Source organism: Acomys russatus, chromosome 21, assembly GCF_903995435.1.
Source record: "Acomys russatus chromosome 21, mAcoRus1.1, whole genome shotgun sequence".
In the NCBI taxonomy this organism is placed as follows: domain Eukaryota; kingdom Metazoa; phylum Chordata; class Mammalia; order Rodentia; family Muridae; genus Acomys; species Acomys russatus.
The window spans coordinates 18,605,545-18,630,533 of NC_067157.1; the positions used below are offsets into that span (position 1 = coordinate 18,605,545).

The 24,989-nt window shown below is 42.5% G+C and overlaps 1 protein-coding gene across 3 annotated transcripts in view; it reads right to left on the bottom strand.

Moving 5' to 3' along the window:
* The window catches only part of Man1a1 (mannosidase alpha class 1A member 1), a 178,943-nt gene that overhangs the window by 132,592 nt on the left and 21,362 nt on the right, over positions 1–24,989 (bottom strand). For all 3 annotated transcript variants that reach the window (XM_051164419.1, XM_051164420.1, XM_051164421.1), the window contains exon 3: positions 2,426–2,522. In XM_051164419.1, the coding sequence (XP_051020376.1) occupies positions 2,426–2,522 (97 nt within the window). The remainder of the gene's footprint in view (positions 1–2,425; positions 2,523–24,989) is intronic.

Below are 24,989 nucleotides of genomic sequence, written 5' to 3' on the forward strand. Positions count from 1 at the left end.
TTCTTTTTTAAGTTTATAATAATAAACACTAAAAAGGTAAAGACTTCTGCCTTACCATGACATTTCAGTTTCTCTCTTAAAATTGCACCTCTCCTCTTTCATGGGACCTAGTCACTGAGTCACTACTTTAGCTATGACTGAAGTCACTTCTGTCGCAGGCACTCCCAGTTTAAGCTCCCTGTCTCTGAACCGAATCATCATCCTGACAGAACAGCCTCTTCACTCATTCTTCCGTGCAAAGCCCTTCTCTCTTTGTGAGATTCCCAACGGCTCTACTGAACCACCGTACGCTTTGCCAATTCACTGTTTACACACATGCTGGCCACACTAGACCATCAATGCTTGCAAAGACTTAGATTACCTCCTTTAACACTGGTGTCAGAACTGGAGCTAAGTTCATGAAAAGTCTTGAAGAGACAGACAAGTGGGCTGCCAGGAATAGGGACATGGAGTTTGACATCAGTCGCACAGGATGTCCCATCTCTGAGAAAACTCTTCTCTATTCCTCATTTTTATTTTCTGACCAAAAATGTACATAAAAGTGAGATCAAGCTGGGCGTGGCAGTGCACACCTGTAATCCCAGCACCCTGGGAAGCAGAGGGAGGCAGATCTTTGTGAGTTCGAGGCCAGCCTGGTCTACAAAGCGAGTCCAGGACAACCAAGCCGACACAGAGAGAAACTTTGTCTCGAAAAACCAAAAACCAAAAGTGGGATTAAATTATATGATACAATAACTGTTCCGTAAGTGTCACCAGAAATCGTTACCTATTACATGAACTGGTACCATTTAACATGTTCAGTTAAGGTATGGAAAGTCATGCTGGTGAGTCCAGCCGCCACAGACTACTTCTTTCCCTGTGTCCCATTACATAGAGCTACAGTTTTGAGAGCTGGGAAGAAGTCAAGTCCTGAAGGTGGACCCTGGGGAGCGCTTTGCTCAAAGGAACGCATGAAAGCTTTCTGTTTGCTTTCCTTTTTTCCACAGGAGGAGCAGTAGTATCACTCAGAGCGTGCTATGAAGGTGCTGCTGTGAGGACCACATGTGATACAGCAAAGAGCAGAGAGATGGACATTCAAACAGCTGGCCTAATACACTTGCCTCGTCTTCTGGAGAATACACGGCAGAAAGCTACCTCCAAAACTGAGTTACAGAGGGGATCACCAAAGCTCTAAGACACAGCTCTAGAAAGACACATACAGCTGGAAGCCCTTAGTGTAATAAGTAACTACATACTCTCCTAGAGAAATCACCCCAGACTTAAGACCATGCTGGGTACCCCATCCCTGGAAGTCAGCTCTGGGCATCATCGGTAGCTTTCACGGTTATAAGGATCTCTCTGACACAGAGCTGGGGTCCTTTCTAAAAGAGATGTGCAATCTCTCTATACTTCCAGTAGGGGTTTGAGTTCCCTAGCAACATGGAGGGCCTGGAGAATCACAGAACCACATATGCTTTCTCACCACTAGTAAGTTCAGGCAACTCAGAGAAAAGCAACGTCAATAAAAAGCCAGGAGTTATAGTATACAACTGTAGTCTCTGGTGGCGTGAATGAGAACGGTCCCCGTTGATTGATATGTTTTATTTATTTATTTAGGTTTTTTTTTTTTTTTTTTTTTTTTTTTGAGACAGGGTTTCTCTGTGTAGCCTTGGCTGTCCTGGACTTGCTTTGTAGACCAGGCTGGCCTCGAACTCACAGCCATCTGCCTGCTTCTGCCTCCTGAGTGCTGGGATTAAAGGCATGCACCACCACACCTGGCTTCTTTTTTGTTTGTTTTTGTTTTGGGGGACTCATATGTTTTAATACCACTCTGAACGCGCATATGTTTTAATACCACCCTGAACGCACCCAATCTCGTCAGATCTCAGAAGCTAAGCAGGGTCAGGCCTGGTTAGTACTTGGATGGGAGACTCATATGTTTTAATACATGGACCCCAGTTGATAGAACTGGGCAGGAAGGATCATGAGGTATGTCTGCCACGGCGGGGGGGGGGGTGGCCTTTGAGGTTTCCAAGCCCACGCCATCACTAGCTAAGACTTTCTCTGCCTCCTATTCATGGATAAGAATATAAGCTCTCAGCTACTGCTCCGTCACCACGCCTGCCTGCCTGACGCCATGTTATCCATCATGATGGTCGCGGACTCACCTTCTACAATTGTCAGCCTCCATTAAACACTTTAATTCTCTAAACTGCCTTGGTCATAGCGACTCTTCACGCCAACAGAAAAGTAACTATGACAGGAAGCTAAGTCAGGGGCAACACCGTGAGCTCAAGGGCAACCAGGGCTGTGTGCTCAATTCCAAGCCAGCAAGGGCAAGGGGGGGGGGGGGCACGGTGCACACGCCTTGTCTCAAAAACCAAAAGCAAAACCAAACCAAATCAGATCAATAGCAAACCCTTAAATCAAAGCATGTCATACTCACCAAACAAACTGCTTGAATGGCCTTCTTTTGATATGGGTTTCAGTTCATTTAAGCCCCAGGCATAGAGTTTGTAATTATTCCAAGCATGGCTCATCATCTGAGAAGAGATAAAAATGAGATTACAATTTGAAATGGGATGTTTTTTGTTATGAGATCAATCATATACTTCCGATTTGAAGGTTACAACATTAGAGTTCAGTGCTTTGTCTAAAACGCTGACAATTAATGAAGAGGCGATGGCTGTAGAAATTAGGACACACATGAACAGAACACACGCATCACTTTTCCATGATTACAAACACCATTTTTCCTTTTCAGAACCCATTTAATCCTATTTATTTATTTATGTTTATGAATATTGATCCTCTTCAAAAGTCAGTCCCGACAACAGAATCTTATACTCCAGTAATGAATCATTCCTATATTTATCTATTTCATTCTCATAAAAAAATTAGACCTGGAAACTTTACATTCATATTTTGTACAAGGTCCTTCCTATTTTGTTTACATAGACTGATAGTCAAGGTTATCACTTTAAATACTTCAGTGTTTTGTTTTTTGTTTTTTGTTTTTTTTTTTGATCAGGAAATATGAAAAAGTACTATGAAATAGGTACAGGGAAGAATGATAAACTCTACAGTTATGCCAGGAATTTGAAAACCTTTCCTGTATTCTAATCAATCCTTAATAAAATATGTATTTGTGTACACATACGTTAACTGGAGGTAGATCCTGTCTATTCACAAATTAGAGACCAATAATAGTCCTTAAATATAACCACTGTTCCCATAAAATGGTTGAATAAAATTGCTTTATGACTCAAAGTCTATGTGTAACAACAATTACTATTTTAAGGACTGAAAAATGAACGCAGGGCCTCGCACACTACAGACACTATAGACCCATCCACTGATCCATTTCTTCAGATGTCTTACTTTATTCTGAGACAGGCTCTCACGAAGTTGCCTGGACTGAACTTGAACTCCCCACGTAGGCTAGCCTAAGCTCACGATCCTCTTGACTCGGCCTCCTAAATTGTTAGGGTTCCAGTCCTGTGCCGCTGGGCCTGGGTTGTCATTGTTTTTATACAGAGCTTCTACAGAGGTAAGGACCCCTTAATTATCAGGAGCTTATCCGTACCTTTATCTTATAGTAAGTCATCAATATGTAAATAAGATATGGAAATGGGCCCACCTGGTTCTGTATTTTTTTAAGATCATGAAAAGCACGACGCATGGGGCTAGTGGCAGTGCTTTTCAGTTAAAAGCACTCATTACTCCTACAGTGAGACCAGGCTTAGCTCTAAGCAGCAGCATAGTGGATCACAACCTGCCCACAGTCCACTTTTAGAAGACCTGATGCCTTCTTTTGACCTTCTTAGGCACTTGGCATGAACATGATAAACTTACACACATCCAAGGAAAATACACACAAAATAAAATAAGATAAATCTAAATGTGCCTTTATACCTATATTGGTACAATTTATTACCAAAGTAACACACGTATCGGTACAAGTATTGGTACCTTTTAAGGGCTAGTTGTCATGGAAAGTCATCAATAAGATCAGCCTGACTCAAAATGAAGCCTATACTTGTCCTGAACACAATAATGAGTGCTGTCATTTAACTGCCTTCTATCTTATTTTCCATTCTCGCCCATGTTAGTACTAACAGCTACCAAGAATCTATATGCTCCTCTGGGGATGCTGGCTAAATGTTTCCCTTCAGTACAGTGCTCCAATTTTGCCAGAACTCTTTAAAATATAGCTCCAACCCGTATTGGCTTTGTGGATGAGGAGGAGCCTGAGGCTCAGAACTTAAAATCAAAATAAAACTTGACTCAGAGCCATGACATTACAGCCAAGGATCCAGCATGCATGCGCACACTGGTGTGGCTGGCTTCAAAGCCCGAGAGCAGAAAGCAGTGTATCATCATCTTCCTCTACAAGTCTGTAACAGAATCTCTCACTTTCAAGTACCAGGCTGGGTCTTCCAAGAGTTGGGAAAGGGGTATGGGGTAATGTTTTCAAGGTTTCCCTTATATAGATTAACTTTTAGGGAAGATTCAATGGACTTGAGGCCAGGTTACTGGACTTCTGCCTGTGATGCCACCTGATGTATGAGTGAGTTGGCTTCTGTGAGGCCGCCATTACTGATCTGAAAGAGCAGGATTCCAGTGTCTCACAGCACTCCTGGCAGGACTCTAGAAGCATGGCGGGTGCCTCTGTATCTTGCACACTGCCTGGCAAATGATATGTAGAGCTATGTGTTCACAAATGTTAAGCCTATACTGAAAGCCATTTGTGTGCATATCACAGAAACTAGAAACCGATGAGCTTTGGAAAGAATGAGTATATGAAATCCACGAAACACCCTGAGGTTATTTTCCAGTTTTACTTGTTTTGTCACCCGCCACCACCACCCTGCCCTCATCAAATATATTGCATTTTGATAAACTCTTCATTTTATGAATTTCCAAATTTGTGAATTTCCAAATATGCTTTAAAACTTCAAGAGCTTTGGAATATACTCCACATTTAAAAAAAAAAAAAAAAAAAAAAAAAAAAAAAGCCCAAAACTACGTTACAGCTATTGTTTCAGCTTTGAATCTGAGTGCAAACTAATGCTATACTATTAACAGCTTAAAAACAGCACATAGATTTCCCACAGAAATCCACAGTGCCTTGTCAAAAATTATCAAAACCGGGCCTGCTAATATATATTTGTAGTCCTAGCACTCAGAAGGTACACGTGGGAGGATTATACATTCAAAGTTATGCTTAGTTACATAATGTTTGAGGCCTGTTGGCTATATAAGACACTGCTGGAAGGATTGTCATTTATACAATGTACACTACCACATAATCCCCATAAGTCTTATCTATCTATCTATCTATCTATCTATCTATCTATCTATCTCCTACCTATCTACGTACCAACGTACCAACATATCTATTAGCTTTCCTTATCCTTTCTCCCCAAAGGAAGATCTGATGTTAATAGCTTAGCTGCTGATACTTCCCAACATGATTTTCTCATCTCTTGGGATCTCTATGAGCTAAAGTTAGAAAAGAAGAAGATAATAATGTGATCAAATGCCCTGAATGGAACAACATTAATGCTTTCTGTAGTGTTCTATAAGCTGAAGGGAAACAACCACAGTGTTGATGGCCTCCAAGGTGGATCATCTTAGTTTGGAATGATCTGCTATATTACAGTAAGCTGCAAGATTATGGGGAGGGGTGGGTGTGTGTGTACGCACGCGCGCGCACAGGATATTCATGCTACTGAATTCACAAGTCATTTCAGATTATGACTCATATAGATATCTGAAAACACAAAAATACTTGTCATTCTACGGTATTGCCACAGCCAGCTTTAGGACAATGAAGACAAAGACATCCAGTCTCTCCAGACTTAAATGTTACAGCTTGCCGTCAAGACAAAGTCACTTCTAAACTTTAACTGTCACAGAGAAGCCCATGAATAGGACTGCTCCTCCACCGCCTCCCCCTTCACGGGCCTCTTATTTTGCTTTGTAGCCTTTCACATACTTAATTAGGGTCCTATAGCTTGACATTCCAAGAAAGAGGATTAAAATTGGACCAAACCAAAGGTTGATTAGGACTTCAAATGCAGCCGGAGACCCTCACAAGTAAAGAGGGGTGGAAAGCAAGGCACACTTGAATTTGCACTGGTGTAGAGCAGAGCTAACACAATGTGACGTGGATGGAAACAAAGGAAGGACACACAAATCTGCAATAGCAATCCATTGTCCTGACCCAGAAAGGATGGAACTGAAGCGTAAGATGTGCACAAAAGCATTTACTTCTCCTTGACACTGTGCTCTTAGAAAGGATTTCTCAATTTGTACTATTCTTTTCAGTTGGCATCAGGGCTGAGTAATTAGGCAATGTCATTTATTGAGTGTCTGTTACTCCATGAATAATAAGATGCTGAAGGACTGAAAGGGGCACAGACAAGCCTATCTCTCCTATAATCTAAGAGATAACGTGTGCAAGCTTAACAGTTCCATGTAAGTCCTCAATAAAAGTTTATAAGTACAGAACAATAAGAGACTAGTTTAATGGCATGTACAGCTCTATAGTTGCACTTAATAATTTGTTTCAAAGGCTATGTCTTTCCAAGGACAGAGGAAAGACATTAAATATGTTTGTATTTCCCAAGAGCAATAGGTAGATATCATAGCTGTGTTTTTCTTAGTGGAACTACCATAGCAAATAATTCTGTTATTTATAGAGTCTTAAATTTTTCATGATAGAGATATTAAAAGTATCTTTTCAAAAATATCCCCCCCCCTTTTTTTTTTTTTGCCAGTCAGGCTTATACAGACTTTGGGTTGTCACTCTTCCTTTAAAATGCTTCTAATTTCAGTCCTACCACCACCACTTGAAACTTGCTATGTAGAGCAGGGTGACCTTAACTCACAGAGAGATGCCTGCCTCTGGTATGCACTATCACACCTTGGCATCACTTGGTAAATTCTGGTTGGTCCTGGCACACCAAGTAATCCAGGGCCTGGGGTTAGATCTAAAGAGAGAAAACTGGGGGTAGGCGGGTGGGGTGTAGGCACAAGCTTCTGAAGTGAGATACTGCAGTAAGTTACTGTCACTACTTATGGGCCAAGGCAGGCTGAGCTGATCACCTTTTTTGGGGATAGTTTGACTAGGAGAAAGTCTCAGAGAATCTGGAGGCCAGATACGGGTGTGGAAGCAGCAATGTACCAATCCACAAAGGTCATAAAATGGGGTCACAAAGCATTTCAAAGCTATGGGGGAAAACAGAAGGTCTGAGGCAGAAAGAGGAGGCTGAGAGGCAGAAAGGGTGTAAGTGGTCAGTCGTTTGTGTGGTGCTCTTGTGGGCAGAGCAATCACAGAGTTAGGAAGGATGCTGTTGATTCCTGAATGTTGACAAAATATCTTCTTTGAGGTGTGGCTTATTTGCTTGCTTCCCTGGGTGTCCTTACAGAAAGGCATGTTGCTATTTCCAGCAGTGAAACAGAAGGGCAGGTCACAGGCCTCTCACAGGCTGGATTCTTACGGTATCTTTGACAACACTGATGTGTGCCTGATGAGGCACCTAATCTCTCTGATGCCACTTTCTGCACCCATGGGATGTGAATGAACAAAAAGTTCTTTGGTTGTGATGAGTAAATAAAATTAGCCACATAAAGTACATACAACACAACGCACTGTGAGCGCCTGAGGTGCTTTAAGCATTATAGTCATTTGCATTAAAGAGAAACATATCTTTGTTCTTTCTAATCACCAAGTTTCATAATTGTTCTTAGTACATAAGCAGAAAGGACAAACATACACAATCCAGGCAAAGCTGTACTGTGCTGCGTTTTCTATAAATATATACATTTAAAAACACACACAGCAGTTTGCTACCCAAAAGGTGAGAGAAAGAATGACAAACAATGGAAACGGTCCTTTCTAGAGTAGGGCAAAGAGACACCCTTTAGCTTTGAAGTCTTGTGTCTATGAACTCTATTGCTCTAGGTAAGGCTGTGAAGGGCGTGTGTTCTCAGAGATTTTTCGCTGCTGATGTAGGAAGGCGATATGAACACGAGATGGCTAAGGGACAACCAGGACTTACATAGGGTTTCCAGGGAGAACCATTTTCACAGCACGAGGCCATCCCGAGGCTCAGGGCTAGAGGCTATTATCCTGGAAATGCACGTAATGGAAGTCTTCGGGGAGAGAGGGTCTGAGGAAAGGCTAGATACGGAGTTTGTGGTGAAGGGAGCCCATTAGAAGGGTGGGACTCCCTGACCAAGCACCCAGGAAGGCAGTAGCAGCTACCTGTCAGCAGCCAATAGTTGTTGGGTAGCTTCACAGACTACATGGCGTGAATATGCTCTTAGGGGCTAAAATTGCTTGGTCTATTTAGAAAGTAATTCGATGTGTAAAAACTTCGGTTTCAAGCCAGTGGGCTCTTGAGTTAATAGATGCTGGCATTATCAGGGAATGAGGAGCAGCGCGGGGTTGGGGGTGGGTGGCATGGGTTGGGTGGGGTGAGGGTGGGTGGTGGGGTGAAGAGGTAGCGGGAGGTGAACCACAAAGCCGCCCTCGCTGACTTGTAGGGCAGCTGGCTGTGTGGCACCAAAGAAATGCTCCGTAGTCTGGTAATATTCCATGGCTGTGGTCCCCACGGGGCTGTGGCTTAGGTGAGGTCTAAGGTAAGAGATCTATTTAACTTGCCACTTGTGACAGCTACAACTATGTGCCAGTGGGTGCTGGTGGATCAGGTAGATAGGAGCATATGCTGATATGTGGGTATGTGAGCATATGTGGGTATCTGTATGCACAAGCGCATGGAAATGAGATGATAGCCAAAGGTGATATTGGTGGTGGTGGGTTTTGTTTTTTTGTTTTTTGAGCAGGGATCTCTTGCCGGGACCTGGAGTTGACTGAGTGGGGATGGCTGACAAGGGACTCCCAGAGATTCTTTCATCCCCGCTTCCCCAGTGCTGGAATTATCCAGGCGTACCATGGCATCAGGCTTTTTTACGGTGAACCTTCTGAAGAGTGAACTAGGTCCTCATGATTGCACAGCAAGCCTTTGCGGACTGAGCTATTTTGCCAGCCCCATTTTAAATTATGCTTAGGCTTGATTCTTTGGGGGGGGGGGGGGGAAACAAAACACTTAACTTAAAATCCTGCCAGGAGGAAAAAAATAAAATAAAATAAAATCCAGACTGTAGCTGCTCCCAAAACTTGCCAGAAATGACTTGACTGCCTTATAAAAATAACTTATAGGATGTTCAGAAACAACCTCCAACAGAAAATATCTTTAAGTCATTGTGTCAACGTCTCCTCAGCCTTTGGTGAAAACGAAATGAGGAAAATGAAAGGGAACAATCTTATAGAGTAACTGGAGGGCAGTGGAGCCTAGCTCCCATCAACGTCCTCATCCCACAGAAAGAAATTTCTAGATAAGGAAGCAGGAAGCAGCAATGTAGCCAGCTCTCCATCTGCTTGCCCTTTCACCCATCTCTCCCTGCCAAGACTTATCTAAGAGAAGAGGCGCTGGCCCTGACGAACCCAGGTACAGAATCAGGGCCTTCACAGATAAACCCGAGCGGCCTGAGCAGTGCGCCTGGGCCCTGCTGTCTATGGGTCTAACCTTTTAGCTCTCTCATTCGTAAAAAAAAAAAAAAAAAAGAGTGTAATCTTGGCTGGGTGTGTTGGTGCAAGCTGAAAATGATAATACTTGAGAGAGGCTGAGGCAGGAGGATCACAAGTTGGGACCAGCCTGGGTACACAGAGATCTTGTCAAGAAAGAAAGAACAAACAAACAAGGAATAACCCATTACTACAAATGATGTGCCCTTGTATAAGGTGCTGACTGTAGGAGAGGGCAAAACAAGTCCTTTCCATGCTTTCTGCTCGATTTTGCTGTGAATCTGAAGCTGCTGTTTTATCGAGGGTGGTTAAGAATCACCTTGAGAGTACAGTCAGGAGTAACACACACAAGTGACCCGACTAGTAGACAGTATTCCTTGGGCATGCTCACCTTTATTCCCTTCCCCCTTCATGTCTCCTCCCAGGCTTCTGGAGCTGAGCAGACATACGAGGGGAAAAAAATGTCCAGGGGAAAGGCAAGCAGGCATTTAGGAAGCTCAGAGCCAGGGACGTCAGGGCAATTGAAGGAGAAGTAAATTAATGGGACAGAAAGGAAAAGAGGCCAATGTCGCTTGGAGGTGACAGAATGCAGAGCATGGTGTGACTCTGCGCTCTGTGACTGCAGGCCTGGAGTCTGTCATGGATTCCTCCAGATGCATTCAGCACACTCAGTTAACAGGTACCAAGATGCCACCTCTGAGACTTGAGAACGGTCTCCACACTGGAGAGGCCTGCACCTGTGTCGCCTTCTAGTAATCCTCAGGCTGTACAGAGGAAACCCCTTCCTGGCCAGGGTAGTTTCCAATTTTACTCTGCATTATATTAAAACACTTATTCATATGCTGTGTTCAATTTCTCTTTGAAATTCTGAAATGTATTAGCTGTCTCTCCCTTTCCCTAAGGCTACTAAAATCTTCTATTTCCAAGGTTCTGTTCCCCAATATTATAATGACAATTCAGCTTATTGAGTACCTAGTGATGCCAGGACAAGAACTGTAAATGGAGGTTTGCCAGAGTGAGGGGATACCATACCTTCACACGGCCAATTTATACATATCACACTAAAAAAAAAAAAAAAAAAAAAAAAAAAAAAAGACATTATTGTTTATCAGAATTCAACTTAACTGAGAGTGCTATGTTTTGCTGAGGTCAGGAGGACAGGAAAGATAAAGCCCAACTTGGTTTTCTTCTTTAAGATCCCAGGCTTGTTACCTTTGCCCAGCTTCGGATCAAGAAAAGATGCTAAAAATCAAAGGACCAGGCAAGATAGAATGGTCCAGAATAACTATAAGTGATGGGAGTGTAGCAAAATGCGAGTAAGGGCTCTGTCTCAAGCCACTTACCTGTACTATGCTGGGGCTGGAGAGTTATTCAAGTGCTTGGCATACATAACGGCTCAAGCTTAATTCCCAGCACCCACATAGGAAGTCAGGCATGCAGTGCACGCTTACAATCTTGCCATCTTAAGAGGCAGAGATGAAAGGCTGTCTGGAGCTGGCTGACTGGCCAGACTAACCAAATGGGAGCGCTCCAGACCAATGAAGCATCTAATCTCCAAAACACATGGCAAGGTTAAGAGGTTTCTAGAGAGCAAAGTAAGTAGATGAGATCTGGCCTCCACACACAAATGCCCACAAGTGTATGCTTGCCTGAACACACACGCACTGCCACATGCATGTGCACCTACACATATAGGTGCACCTGTGTGCACCTGCACGTGTATACACCCTTCCACACACCTATCTGCACTTTTACCCACACCAGCGCTAGGCTCAACGTTAGCCCAGGCTAGCACTTAACTGCTGCATCTTCAGGTTTATGGGGATGGTTCTGCTCTGGAGTCTGTGGGTGTACAACTTGGCACAGTTCAGGGAATAGCTTGGATCTTCTCCTAGTCTGGCCTATCCATGGTGCCAGCTTCCTGGAGTGCTCCGGCCCTACTGTGGCCTCTTTGCTATGAATTAGCAAAGTCCTTAAGATTTGACATGCGTGCAGTCCTGTGTACAGACTTCTCAGCAATTCTCTTTTCTGTGGATGAGTTGCGGTTTCACAGTTTAGATAGCATTTAGGGTTTTTCAAACAGTCTGTTCTAGCCCCCTCTCCTCCCCAAGAAAAACCAAACCAAATAAAAACAAAACACAAAAATCCCACAAGAGCCATCATCACTGTGGGTTTTAGAGTTGGAGGGCTGTAAAGAGGAAATGAATAAGCTTTGCCACATTGAGCCACGAGAGGCGCTTGACTGGATTTGACACATAGAAGCCTCGCCACACCCCTTAGGATCTTCTTATGGCTGCAGAAGCTGAGGCCCAGCATGGCATAGAGGAAGAATAAGGCTGAGAACTCCGTCCTCTTCCTGCGCAGCTTCAGAACCTCTGCCACTGCTGAGCAATCCTGCTGCTTCCCATACAGGAGGAGACCCTTTCTAGGGTCTGGGAGGCTGTTTTCAATACTGGCAACATAAATAACCCATACCATATCAGCTTGCAAGCTGAGGCTGGAACAAAGAGCCTTGTGCCACAGCCGTCTCCCCTTCCTGTCTTGAAGTTTTCAACTCTTTGGATATCCCTCCCATGTCAGCTCCAGGTTCCAGCTCTATGCCTGAAATCCTCTTGGCTTGGCCTTCTGCTACTTAGACCCAGTGGCTTCACTCTACTCCAGCAGGCCTGGCAACAGATTTCAAGACAACCAGCACTCTGTGTATGTACTGAGCTGCAGACTATATCACCACCATCAGGCCAACATCTACTAGTTTGCTTCTGCCTTTTCTGTAGGACTCAACTTCCTCTTCCTGTCGCCATGGACAGAGTCTGTCTATTACCCAGGGTTGACTTAGGTGCAGGTAAATCTGAATATGGAATTCAGATTTCTATATCCTGACTTCTTTCCCAGTCAACTTTAATATACATTTTTAAGAGGGCAACAGGAGATACATAAAGGAGTAACCATTTAATATTACCTTGTGAATCTTAATGGGTTATCTTGCATTAACTCTCCTGAGAATGAGGATGGTTAGCAATGGCAATGTCTTTAAATGGGAATGCTGGAGAAAGCTGATAAAAAGAGGGAATTCTAGTAACCACTACTTATGAACGGTAGATTGCCTGGTGGTTTGTAAGAAATATCTCCATCTCCTAAAAAAAAAAAAAAAAAAAAAAAGACAAAACCCAAAACCAACATTTATAGTCTAGAAAAAAAAAAAAAAAAAAAAAAAAAAGCCTACATATATTCAAGGACTTTCTTTGTGATAAAATTCCGATGCTATTTTACAAAAGTTTTAAGTGCCTTCAGGCATAAATTAAACAGAGTGAAACAATGGCAAAATAAGCCATACAAGAATTTAAAAAAACAAAGCAAAACTTAGGCCAGGCATGGTGGCACATGCCTTTAACCCCAGCACATGGGAGGCAGAGGCAGTCAGATCACTGTGAGTTCGAGACCAGCCTGGCCTACAAAGTGAGTCCAGGACAGCCAAGACTAAGAAAGAGAGACCCTGTCTCTATAAAAAAAAAACAAAACAAAAAAAAAACCCAAAACCAAAAACAAAAAACACCCCAAAACTTGAGTACGATACAAGTAAATTAAAAAAAAAAAATTCAAGGGACAATAATTTTTCGCTGAGAGGGGTAGAAGGATACAGAAGTTTCAGGAGACCATCATGACCTTAGGATCTGACCCAGGGGGCCTGAACAAACTGCTGCACCAACCAAGGACAACGCATGCAGCAAACATAGATGGACAGCTCATTCTCCGTGGTGGTTGGAGGATGAGGGAGTGCCTCTGACATGAACTCTGGTGCCCCCAGTTTGATCACTTCCCCTTGATGGGGCGGCCCAGTGGCACTCAAAGAAAGGGGAAGCAGGCTATCTGGATGAGACCTGATAGGTTGTGGTCCTATGGTCGGGGAGGCGGTCCTCTTGTGTCAGAGGTCTAGGGGAAGGGAATAGGGCAAAAGAGGCAGGGAGGGTGGGAATGGGAAGACACAAGTGAGGCAATAACTGTCAGGATGTAATCAGAATAAATTATAATACATTAAAATTAAAACAAAAAATAATTTAGCACCTTCAAAGTTAGAGATCAAAAACTGTCTTGTTCATGTCTGAATGTCTAGTAAATTCTTTTGGTGGAAAGCAGTGGTGCTGAGAATAGTTTGTGTGTATGACGTAATATTGCATCAGCTGAGGAGCAGCTGTCACTCACGCTACTTCCTGTCAAGACCCCTGCCTACTGAAATGACCTTGCTCTCATTATACAAAGGCTGCCACTTGAGTTTAAAGGTTCACCCGCAGGGCTTTTGGTCTTTTTATCAAGCTGATTTTTAATTAACACTAAAAATGTGCTCATTAAATTAGCGAAGTTGTCGCCTCTGTAGTCAATGGAAGGCCAGGAAGGGGGCCATTTGTGGGCCAGGGTACCAATTGGTCTTCGTTATCTGTTTCCTAAACCAAGACCTAGGATAGCTTGTGCAGTTTTTTCTTTTATCAATTCATAGAAATTGGTATACTTTGATCCCATGGTGATCCTTTCCATTTCTAAAATCTAAAAACTTATTTTATACGTGCTATTTTCATAGCAAAAGATGATTTACTTTTTTGGTTCTTGAATTTACTTATAAGACAGGTGTAAGTCTTGCGGTTGGAGAGATGGCTAAGTCAGTAAAGTGCCTGCCGTGCAAGAATGAAGGCCTGAGTTTAGACCATGAGTGTTTACAAGCCTAGCACGGGGGGTTGGTGGCTGCGGTACGGTGAGGCAGGAGCATGCCAGGAGCTTGCTTGCCAGGCAGCCCACTATCAGTGAGCACCTGTTTAAGTGAGAAAGCCTAGTTCAAAAGATAAGGGAGAGTAATCTAGGGAGACACCCAATGAAGCCCTCTGGCCTCCCCATGAATATGCATGAACACCTCCACTCACAGATGCATCCATATGAAACATACACGTGTAAATATGCACAGTGGCATGCATATTATTGTGCGACCATCAGGATGCTCTCTTTTCCAGTAATGGCACATGAGTTTTTCTAAGACTGAAATATTTAGGGCAAGGATATTACGTAAGGATAGGGCTTTTGCGTGGCATATGCAAGGCACTGGTTTGATTCTGAGTGCCTAAGACTCATAAGACAGACATACTCACACTCCTGTGCACGCGTGGACACACACACACGTGCGCGCATGCACACACACGTATGCATAGACACAAGCACACATACTGAAGTATGTGTTGGAGGTTTTTTTGGGTGTGTGTGTGTGTGTGTGTGTGTTTTGGGGATTTGTTTATGGGTTTCTCAAGTTCATAGAGACTAAACTTTTGCTCATTGAGATTCCTTTTGAAACTTGGCAAATGCTATGATTCGTTAGTATTACTGAAAACAGTTATTAACAGTAAAGTTAATAGTTATGAAAATAGTCGTCAATATAAAAATTTGAACTTAATTTTTAAAAGCCTATAATAACACACACACATTGATATCTATCTATCTATCTATCTATCTATCTATCTATCTATCTATCTATCTAACTCACATCTAGTCCCAGAGATTCAAACTTTGTTCTTTTGCTATCAAGAAGAAAATGGTACATGCGGTTCTGTATTCCATTTTTTTTCAATGTTTTATGTTTTATTTAAATAGGGTATTTTAGAGAAAAACTTTATGGTCATAGCAATACTAAGCAGAAAAGTACACGGTTCCCATGTGTCCCCCTTCCCAACAAGCAGGCAACCTGTGCATGATCAACCCCATGCCGAGAGACACATGCGTTATGGGTGATGAGCCTACAGTGACACACCATTGATGCCCAAACCCCACGGTTTACATTTAGATCCCCTCTGTGAATATTTTATGGCTTCTGACAAGTGTACAATGGGATGTATTTACCACTATATGTAAGTATTTCCATTGACCCCCAAATCCTCTCTGCTGTGCCTATTATCTCTTCAGGCCCCCCAAACTCTAAAGCCACCACTTATGTTACTGCCTTCACTGTTGCTCTGCTCAGAATATGGTATCCTTGGGACCATCAGCATCTATGGTTGGCTTCTTTCACTTGTAATACACATTTGATTCCACCATTACTTTTAATGCCTGGGTGGCTCGTTTCCTTTTAGTATTGAACAACTACTAAACTACTAACTCGCACTGTCTGGATCAACCATATTTTGGCCCATATCCCTACTAAACAATACCCTGCTTGCTTCCTGTTTTTTTTTTTTTTAAGACAAAAATAAAGTTATTAAGAGCAGAGTCACAGAGCACAAGCATTTCTTTGCCAAACTCACACCAGAAGTCAGTATTCTCTGAGCCAAAGGATCATGAATTATAACTAATATTAAAAAATATATATATAAAAATATATGAATATATAAGCATATATAAATATATATATAAAACTATGAAATAACCATTTTCTAAACTGTTTATTATCAATAAAATACTTATTGTTTTCCTAGAATCCATATCATGTAAGATTCTGGCAATAATCTTATGCACTAGAGTTTAACAGTTTTAGAAATTATTATTTGGATATAAAATAAAATGCTTTAAAAGCAAGTATTCAAAAAGCATTTACTAAAGGCAGTACTAATGTATTATAACAAAATTCTGACTCCAAAGTATGATCTTGGAGTAGCAATGAACGGCGCTATAAAACTTAACATGCCTAGCTGGCACGCCCCAAAGGGCTTTCCTGATGGCCTTTACGATAAACAGGGCTAGCATTTACTGACCATGACATGGCAGAAAGCACATGGAGTCTTCTTCCTTCAGTCCCTCACAACACATCAAGGAAGGAAATCAAGAGGTTGAGTGATTTATCAAGGCTACACCGCTAGCACGTTTGGTGGTCACCACTCAATTTGGACTGCCCCATGAGCCTGTCATGTGTTCTCTGTCCTGAGCTGGACTGACCCCGTGCCTTCCAAAGGAACTCCCAAATGAGGCGATGGCATGCTGCTGCTGCACACCACTTTATGCTGTTGGTACCCTAGTTATTCTGGAGGAAATGTAAGCGTTAACAGTGAGACTTTCAGAGACATGGCATGTAGAGGCAGCTTCGGGTATTCTTAGATTCGAAAACCTGCGGACAGAGAAACATCAAATCCATTGGTAGACTGAGGAAAAGAAACTGAGAGCCAGTCACGTCTCATACACTGAAGAAAGAACTCTCATTATGCCAACTTCAACGGCAAAAAATGTTCCTCCCTTGAAAGATATTTTTTCCATCTGTAGTTAGACTCCTTACCTAGTTATTTCATAATTTTTATTTTTCATTTCCTACAGTTGACAACTTACCACCAACAGAACAGCTTGATATTTTCATTTTGTTCTTGCTCCCCCTGCCCTGAGAAAGGGAGAGAGAGAGAAAGGGAGGGGGAAGGAGACATTGCCTTATACACTAGTCTACATATTAATAACAGTCTCAAAACGGATCCTAAATTGACAATGTCAAATTTCTTGTTAAATCCATGTTAAAAATAATAACTATATATAGATTACTTTTTAAAACTTACTATTTTTAACATTTTCTACTATTATCAAGATTATTGAAAATGGCAAATTATTTCAGATGACATCATTTTTTTTTTTTTTTTTTTTTTTTTTTTTTTTTTTTTTTTTGGTTTTTCGAGACAGGGTCTCTCTGTGTTAGCCTTGGCTGTCCTGGACTCACTTTGTAGACCAGGCTGGCCTCGAACTCACAGCGATCCGCCCGCCTCTGCCTCCCGAGTGCTGGGATTAAAGGTGTGCGCCACCACGCCCGGCTATGACATCATTTTTTTAAAGGCAAGCACTAACATCCAATCTCCTTGTGTCATTATTGCCATAGAAATGGTATTTTTCTTGGGATTAAAGTTCATAGGAGACAGTGTACAGACAGTGTACAAACTGTACAAAAGCCTGGAAATGCATCACTCTAAACATTCTGTTAGAGCTTTAAAAGCTGATAAAGCCTATCTAAGAGAAAACCAGCCCTTGTTTTACTTTTGCTGGATGGTATGTACCCAGCACTCAGCGCATGCCAGATTCAGCGATCTATTAGGACAGACTGCACTGCTCCGCTTTAAAACCAGACAAAGATCACAAAGATTTAGGGAGAACAAAATATGTCAGGTTTGACAGGAGAGGCCAAATTATTTTACTGTTCAAGTAGGCTCTACCAATACGTAAAACAATGATAAAGCAGGAAAGGTGAATGTGTATGGTGTGTGTGTGTGTGCGTGTGTGTGTGTGTGTGCGTGTGTGTGTGTGTGTGTGTGCGCGCGCGTGCGTGCGTGTGTGCATTCACCTACTGCAGATAAGTATGAATTGAGTCACCCCACACCTACGCCTCCTATCCCTTCCTTATCTGTTGAATGGAACAGAATCTCTAACAGCTAAAATTTCCCTTCTCAGCCTCTCTAGATGTAGCGGTTCTAGCCGTGGGCCATTTGCCACTTGCCAAGGTCTGTGGGTGTTTATTTCATTTTTCCCTTCTGCCTTGACTCAAACTGATACAGAGTGGATGTGCCATCAGGCTGACTACCCAACTCACATAAAAGGGGGGCACAAAGCTAGAGGAATTGCAGTGGCAACATCGTAAGTTCAAATGGAGGCCCCTTTGTTACTTTCGAGTTTAAGTAGCAACACTTTGGATTTCTGTAAAATTTGAGAGGCCGGGTCAAAATTGGACCGTTTACCATGTCCCCTACCTGGAAAGGCAGGAAAAAATTTCTCTGCCACATTTCTGGAAATGTTATTTGTGGACTGAAATTACTTTCAAGGCCTCAGTTGTAGAACAATACAAAGTCTAATTTGCCAAAGAAATTATAATGGCTGGTCAAGTTTGTAATGGCTGATGTGTGAGACTTGGGGAACACACACAATTTAATGTGGGGATGTGGAGTTGGATTCATTCTGTAAACAGTATGGAACAAGTTTAGTAGTTTTCCTCTACCTTGTTGGAACAAAGGAAATACATATTCAAAATGGAATAAATCACTGAAGAAAATCTTGTTATTGAAGATGCTGTCTATGCTATATTTTGGGTACAAAAATCTCAAACGTTACCTAAATCATTTTTGTACTACAATCTACCCACACTGACAGTACCAACTGAAATGCCCCCCACCAACTGCATCCTGTTTTGTTAAACAGCTTTACCATCATGGAAAGAAGACAAGCTAATTCTTAAAATATTATTTTAAGAAGAACTGGGGAAGATTGCTCAGTGCATAAAGGGCTTGCTGTGGACCTGTGAAGATAAAAAACCATAGAAGCCCAGAAATCACATAAAAAGGTGGTGGAAGGTGGGGGAGGGGCGCACAGTCCCAGGAAGGAAAGTAGAGATGGGGAAGTCCCCAGAGCTGACTAGCCAGACCACTCAGAACTGGGAGCCATGAGGTCAGGAAGACCCTACCTCAATATATAAGATGAAGAGCAACTGAGCAGACACCTGGAGGCAACCTCAGGCCTCCACACCATATGTGCACACATGCATGTGCACCTGCACACACATGTACCCACACACATGTAAACATACATATGTTCATGTAAACACACACACCAAACCCAGTGTTGTATTTTTTTTAAACATTATGCGTCTGCAAGAAAAACTGACAACATTAGTTTGAGTATTTAATTTTACCTACTTTTATGAACGTCATAGCAGAGCCACAATTTCTCCTTCTCATGGATGTAAATTTTTTCTCCCTTATATGTATGTGAAAGAAGACTTTCTCCCCAAACTTTTATTATAAACACACTACATCTTATCCAAAACAGGCCAGTAGACTCTCTCGATGTCGCACTGTTGATTTCCATATAAACCAACACTCTTAGACTTTGTGTTTTCATTGTTTGAATGATATTTGAATCCCATATCCTTCATTTCTGGAAGCAGTACTGTTGTTCCAAACAGAGAAATATGACCTTCTGCTACTGACCGAATCTCCCTTCCCAGCACTGAACATAAAGCATTGTCCTTGGCATAGGAAAGCCAACTTTGACTGACAAGTCACCTAAACCCTGAATTACAATGGGTTAATACAAGACACAGAAATGACTGCACTGAGTCACGGCGGCGCTGTTTTGTTCCAGCCTCTGCCCTCCACTGCAGACGCTGCCAGAACATGTGCTTACAAAGAGAAACAGACCATATTCATCAGACAGGCAAGAAGTAAATCCCCAAAGATACTGAGTTCAGCAGAGTGGAACCTACCTTAGTACTGGACTTCCCAGGCTAAATCCCATCTCTACTGGGATTCCAGGGTGTACCATTCATTCTGCCATGTCTTCAAAACATCTTCCTACTTGTTCCTGTCCTAAGGGCCTGTGCACATCTGTGCATCTGGAATCTCTCAGCATTACCAAGCAAGTCCAGATGTTCTTCCTCCTCCTCCTGCTTGAAGCATCTGGTGGCATTGGGCTCTGCTCAGTGTAGACTCATGATTACAAGCTATGTCTGAGTAGCCATCACTGAAATCCACCAATCCCATCTCAGGACTACTGGTAACCAGTGACCTCTTATAATAGGGCTGTCTTTCTACCATGGTTTCTATTTTGTAGGCCACTCTAGCCAACTGCCCAGACTGTCACTACAAAATGCACTTAGAGGAGGCAAGTTATCCAGGCTTTGTGATGCTAGTCACCAGATACACCCTGCCTGTACTACTACACCAGCGGTTACTTAAAGCTGACTCATCGCAAGATAAGGTCCCCACTTCCCCCAGCTGAACCAATTCTGGACGGTGGCACTTTAAGTATATTCCCTGAAGTTTACTGTTGAAGCCATGGTATTTTTTACAAAGAGCTGAAGTGATGGCATAGTGAAACAAGACTGAATCCCAGACTTTAGGAAGGCCTTGATTAGTTTTCGGTTTCTGTGTGGCCAGATCTTTGACATGCAGCTCAAGCTTGCAGTTGAACCTGTGGCGAGGTGGTCACTGACAGAGGAAACTCTCTAGTGTAATAGCCTGAGATCACAGGAAACCAGCTAGACTTGGCACAAGTCCTTGGAAGATGCTCAATACCTTTATACTTGAGCCTTCTTAATGAGAAGCGATCACTTCCTCATCATTTCGGAGTGTCACAAGGACCAAGTTAGAGATGTTTAACAAGGATCACGTCACAAAATCTAACTGCAAGTGTTTTCCTCTGCTAACTCCGATTTAAAACATAGTAGAAATGTTTTAAATTTAAAAAAAAATGTTTTATTCTTCTTTTAATATTAAGTGGGTGGCCCATGACCCTTTATTTGTCTAGATTCAAAATTGTGACTAACATGCCAACTGTCACAACACTTTCCTTCTAAAGATATTTATTTATGTAAGCCATGCATTTGCTAGATACCATAACACAAAAGTCTTTCTATTATTTACTTATATAGCAGATTGATAGTTCACAGCTATTGTGGCATCAAAAATTGGGCATAACTGATCAACTAACCAGTGCCCAGCATATCAGGGTTCTTTTGGATCCTTAACTATACTGAGGTGCAGGTCACTGATGTGTGCGTGTCCTGTAGTTTCCTCCAGTAGACACAGAATGGAAGATGTTGGTTGATATGTGCTAGGTTTTTTTCCCCTACCTCCCTCAGACACTGGTCTATCAGGCATACTCAACCTTTTAGCACTGGGACACAACAAAGTGATTACACTCCTCAAATGAACAACCCAGAACTTCACAACTCAATTAAAAAAAGAAAGAAAGAAAGAAGGAAAGAAGGAAAGAAAGAAAGAAAGAAAGAACGAAAGAACGAAAGACAACAAAAGGAAAAGAAACTGTGCAATTCATGAGTGTCAGGATGGCCATGCCTGGGCCATTCTCTGTACCCTATGGCATGGCAGGTGTTGATAACCAGTCATCTAGAAGACTGAGCTATGAGCACAAGAATGAATAGGCTGGAGTTGTGAGGTACCATGAGCAGGTAAGCCTGAGGGAAAGGCAACAGGTCAAAGGGGCAGGTAGGGAAGACAGGAGTGAGAGGTAGTGAGTAAAGAAAAGCATCGCTGAAGATGGCTCTAACTCATGACATAAGCCTATGATTTGAGAGGGCATAAAGACAGCAAACACAAGCCTTCACAGTAGGTAACAAGTAATAGTGAACTTGGCAAAATGCTTCCGGCCTTGTAAATCATGTGCACCACTCTAAGCCCTGAGTTACTATTGTGCTAGCTATGATAGCTACCTTGACCATAGCATAAAACACAGAGTAATAGCAAACTTTCAGATCCAAGTAATATCCTTCCTTACGATCCTCAAGCTATTTAAAAAATAGACATGCCACCCAGTGCTTCTCAGGAGTAAAATGTTCTAACCCTGCATGTGTATCCAAGAGACAGAATGTCCTTTTGTCCTATGCTGTCTGTGTTGTATATAAAATTAGCTACACAGAGGAAATTATTCATTTAACCATGAAAAAAGGGTTCCCCCCCCTTTTTTTATTCTAGCATAGGATTGGGTGCCTTGTGACTTTAGATATGAGCATCCTTATTGTTCAAAATCATTCAGGGTACATGAACATTTCATTTTCAAATGAAATATTTTTAATTACAAAAAAGCACAGTGATCTGCTAGTTCATAACATGCATTCCTGATCTCACCATCGCTGGTGATTGATTTGAAGTGGGCGATTCTTCGTTTTATTTTGTGCGTGGATTCAGTGGTGGTGGTGAGCAGCAGGCTTACATAATGCCAGATGATTTGATCAGCAGCCTCCGCGCCTCAACAGGACAAATGCCTGTATCCTATCCTGTGAGCACCTCTTATATACAGGCGCTGTCAAATGTTATCTGGCGGGCTGGGGGTCAAAAAAGCCCTTGTTGAGAGACGAAGTGAACTGTTTTAACTCTAATAATAACCCCAATACATCTCACTAGTCACCGTTCTAAGTACTCCACACACACACAATTCATCCTTACCAGTAACTGCATAAAATAAGGTCTATACTTTCTTCTGTTTCACAGATGAGAACACAGGGTATCAGATACACACGTGGCAGAGAGGGGATCAAATCCAAGGAGTCTGGCTCCAGAATTTACACTCCTAACTTCTACATGACCTACCAGGCAGTGGGGAGAAGGACCACAGATCAGAACTGCTGTTCAGTTCTGGCACCCTCAGTGGCCCTACTGAGCTCAGGACACTTCTTTGTAAAATTATGAAGAACGTGATGAACACAAGGCATTTCATCAACAGCACTTAGGAAGGCATCAGTGAAAGCCCGAAGAAGTCATGGAATATTCTTCCGTCTACTCATCCTCTTTACATGTGGACACCCTCTTTGTTTTCCTGGTTATCTATATACACAGAAGTGGCTGTCACCAATAGGAAGGGACTATGTCAAAGGGAGCTTTTTTTTATTTGGGTCATGTATCTATAACTAAAGGCACTACATAGCTCTTGGGTAATAGCTTGTTTGGGGTGAACACAAATCACAGGTATAGGCTGCAGAGTTAGTCAACAATGGCTGTTGAGGAGCTCTGTGTATTCAGGGGACTGAGCCTGACTTCATCTAAGTACTTAGACAAGGTAACCACAGTGAGTGGTCCTTGACATCCTCAGGCGTGTCCGTTACTTTGCATGGCAGAAGGGAACTGGCAAGTAGAGCAAACATCTCTGTGGATAAGTCAGCTGACCTGAACATCAAGATATAATCCTGGAGTATGCTGGGAGCTCAAACCAATCACCGAGCCTTTGAGAGCAGAGAGCAGACTTCATCTGGGGCCAGGAGATGCCGCCTGCAGAGGGGAACATCAGCCGTGAAGCAAGGCCCGACTTCAGGGGATGCTGGGGTTTGAAAACAGAAGAGGATGCTCACTTCCACACCTCCTACACATGACTGGAAAAAACGCATGAAGGTGTGAGGCGGCCCCTACACATAGAGATGCGTGAAGCATCCCAGCTTGTTTAAGGGATTTATAGTGATGCTGAGTACAGCTAACAGCAATTGTGCTGTCCATACAAACTTCTAAAACACACTTAAACTGGTCCCAACGCATCCCATCATGTTTAAGGGATTTATAGTGATGCTGAGTACAGCTAACAGCAATTGTGCTGTCCATACAAACTTCTAAAACACACTTAAACTGGTCCCAACGCAAAAACAAATAGAACATGCCCCAAAGTGATTTTAAGCAGAGGCTCTCTAACCTCCAGCTGAGAAACCAGGTCAGATGACATCTTGCCTCGAGCCTTAGGAGACCTAGTGTAGAGAAAGCAAACAAGCCACTCCTACTCCACAGAGCTTGAGCAGTAATTTATACAGCTTAAAGCTGGCGTAGTCTTGATGATTTGTTGCCATAGTGAGAGAATACTCACACCGCACAACATGTGCAAGACAAGGAAGCGAGCAATTGACTTGTCAACTGCCAATTCCATGAACGTAGTCAATATGGCAGATGCGGGTGGCGGGGGGTGGGGGGGTAGCTTAGGTACTTGATCTTTCAAACCTTAATCTATTTCCTGAAACAAGTATTAGTATGAATGTACAGGTTCAATAGCATCATGAAGTGCACATGGCAGGAGTGGTAGTAAGTGACAAAGCCAAGCACACACTTAGCTTCTCACTCCCTGTTCATATGCTGCCTTGAATAGTAAGAATGCCATGTATGTATGTATGTATGTATGTATGTATGTATGTATGCATGCATGCATGTACACATTTAAACAAAGAATCATTTTTTAAAAAAACATAGAGAATTTATTTCCTGCTGTCAGGGAAAAACCCCAGGTAAAAACTCATGAAATTGATAAGATTCAAATCTAATCCTGACAGACAGTCAGGGTTTTGAAAGATGAGTAATAAGGCATGCTTATTTTGTAAAGTTGAAATAAACTGGGCTCTGGGTGTTCACACTTAACCCCACGTGCTCTCATTGATGGATCACCATTAAAATTCAGACTCTTCATCACACTATCAGACAGCAATGGGAGGTTAAATGGTGGACCATACATGATGTCTACCATCTTGGTTGTCAAGTTGACTCACTATGAACAGAGAGCTTCGAATGAGGACCTGTCTCCATCAGAATGACCCATGGGCCTGTCTGCAGGAAGAATTTCTAGAGTGTTAATTGGTGTAGCAGGTTCCATGCCCCTGTGGGCAGTATTATCCCTAAGGAGGCAGGCCTGGCTTATACAAGAAAGATTGTTGACCATGAACCCGGGAGCCAAGAGAGTAAACAGCTCACATCCATGGTTCCTGTCTCTACTTTTGATTTAAGTTCCCACCCCCACTTCCTTCAATAATGGGCTACAGATTATAAGCTAAATTAAACCCTTTCGTCTCCTAGTCACTTTTGGTTATGGTGTTTATAGCAGCAACAGAAAGCCAAAAAAAAAGGGGCGTAGTTTTGGTTCACGAACTAGTATTTAAGCAGACTCGTTTGTATTACAATTAATAGGATAACGTAAAGATGAAACCCCAGCCAAGGTAACTTTG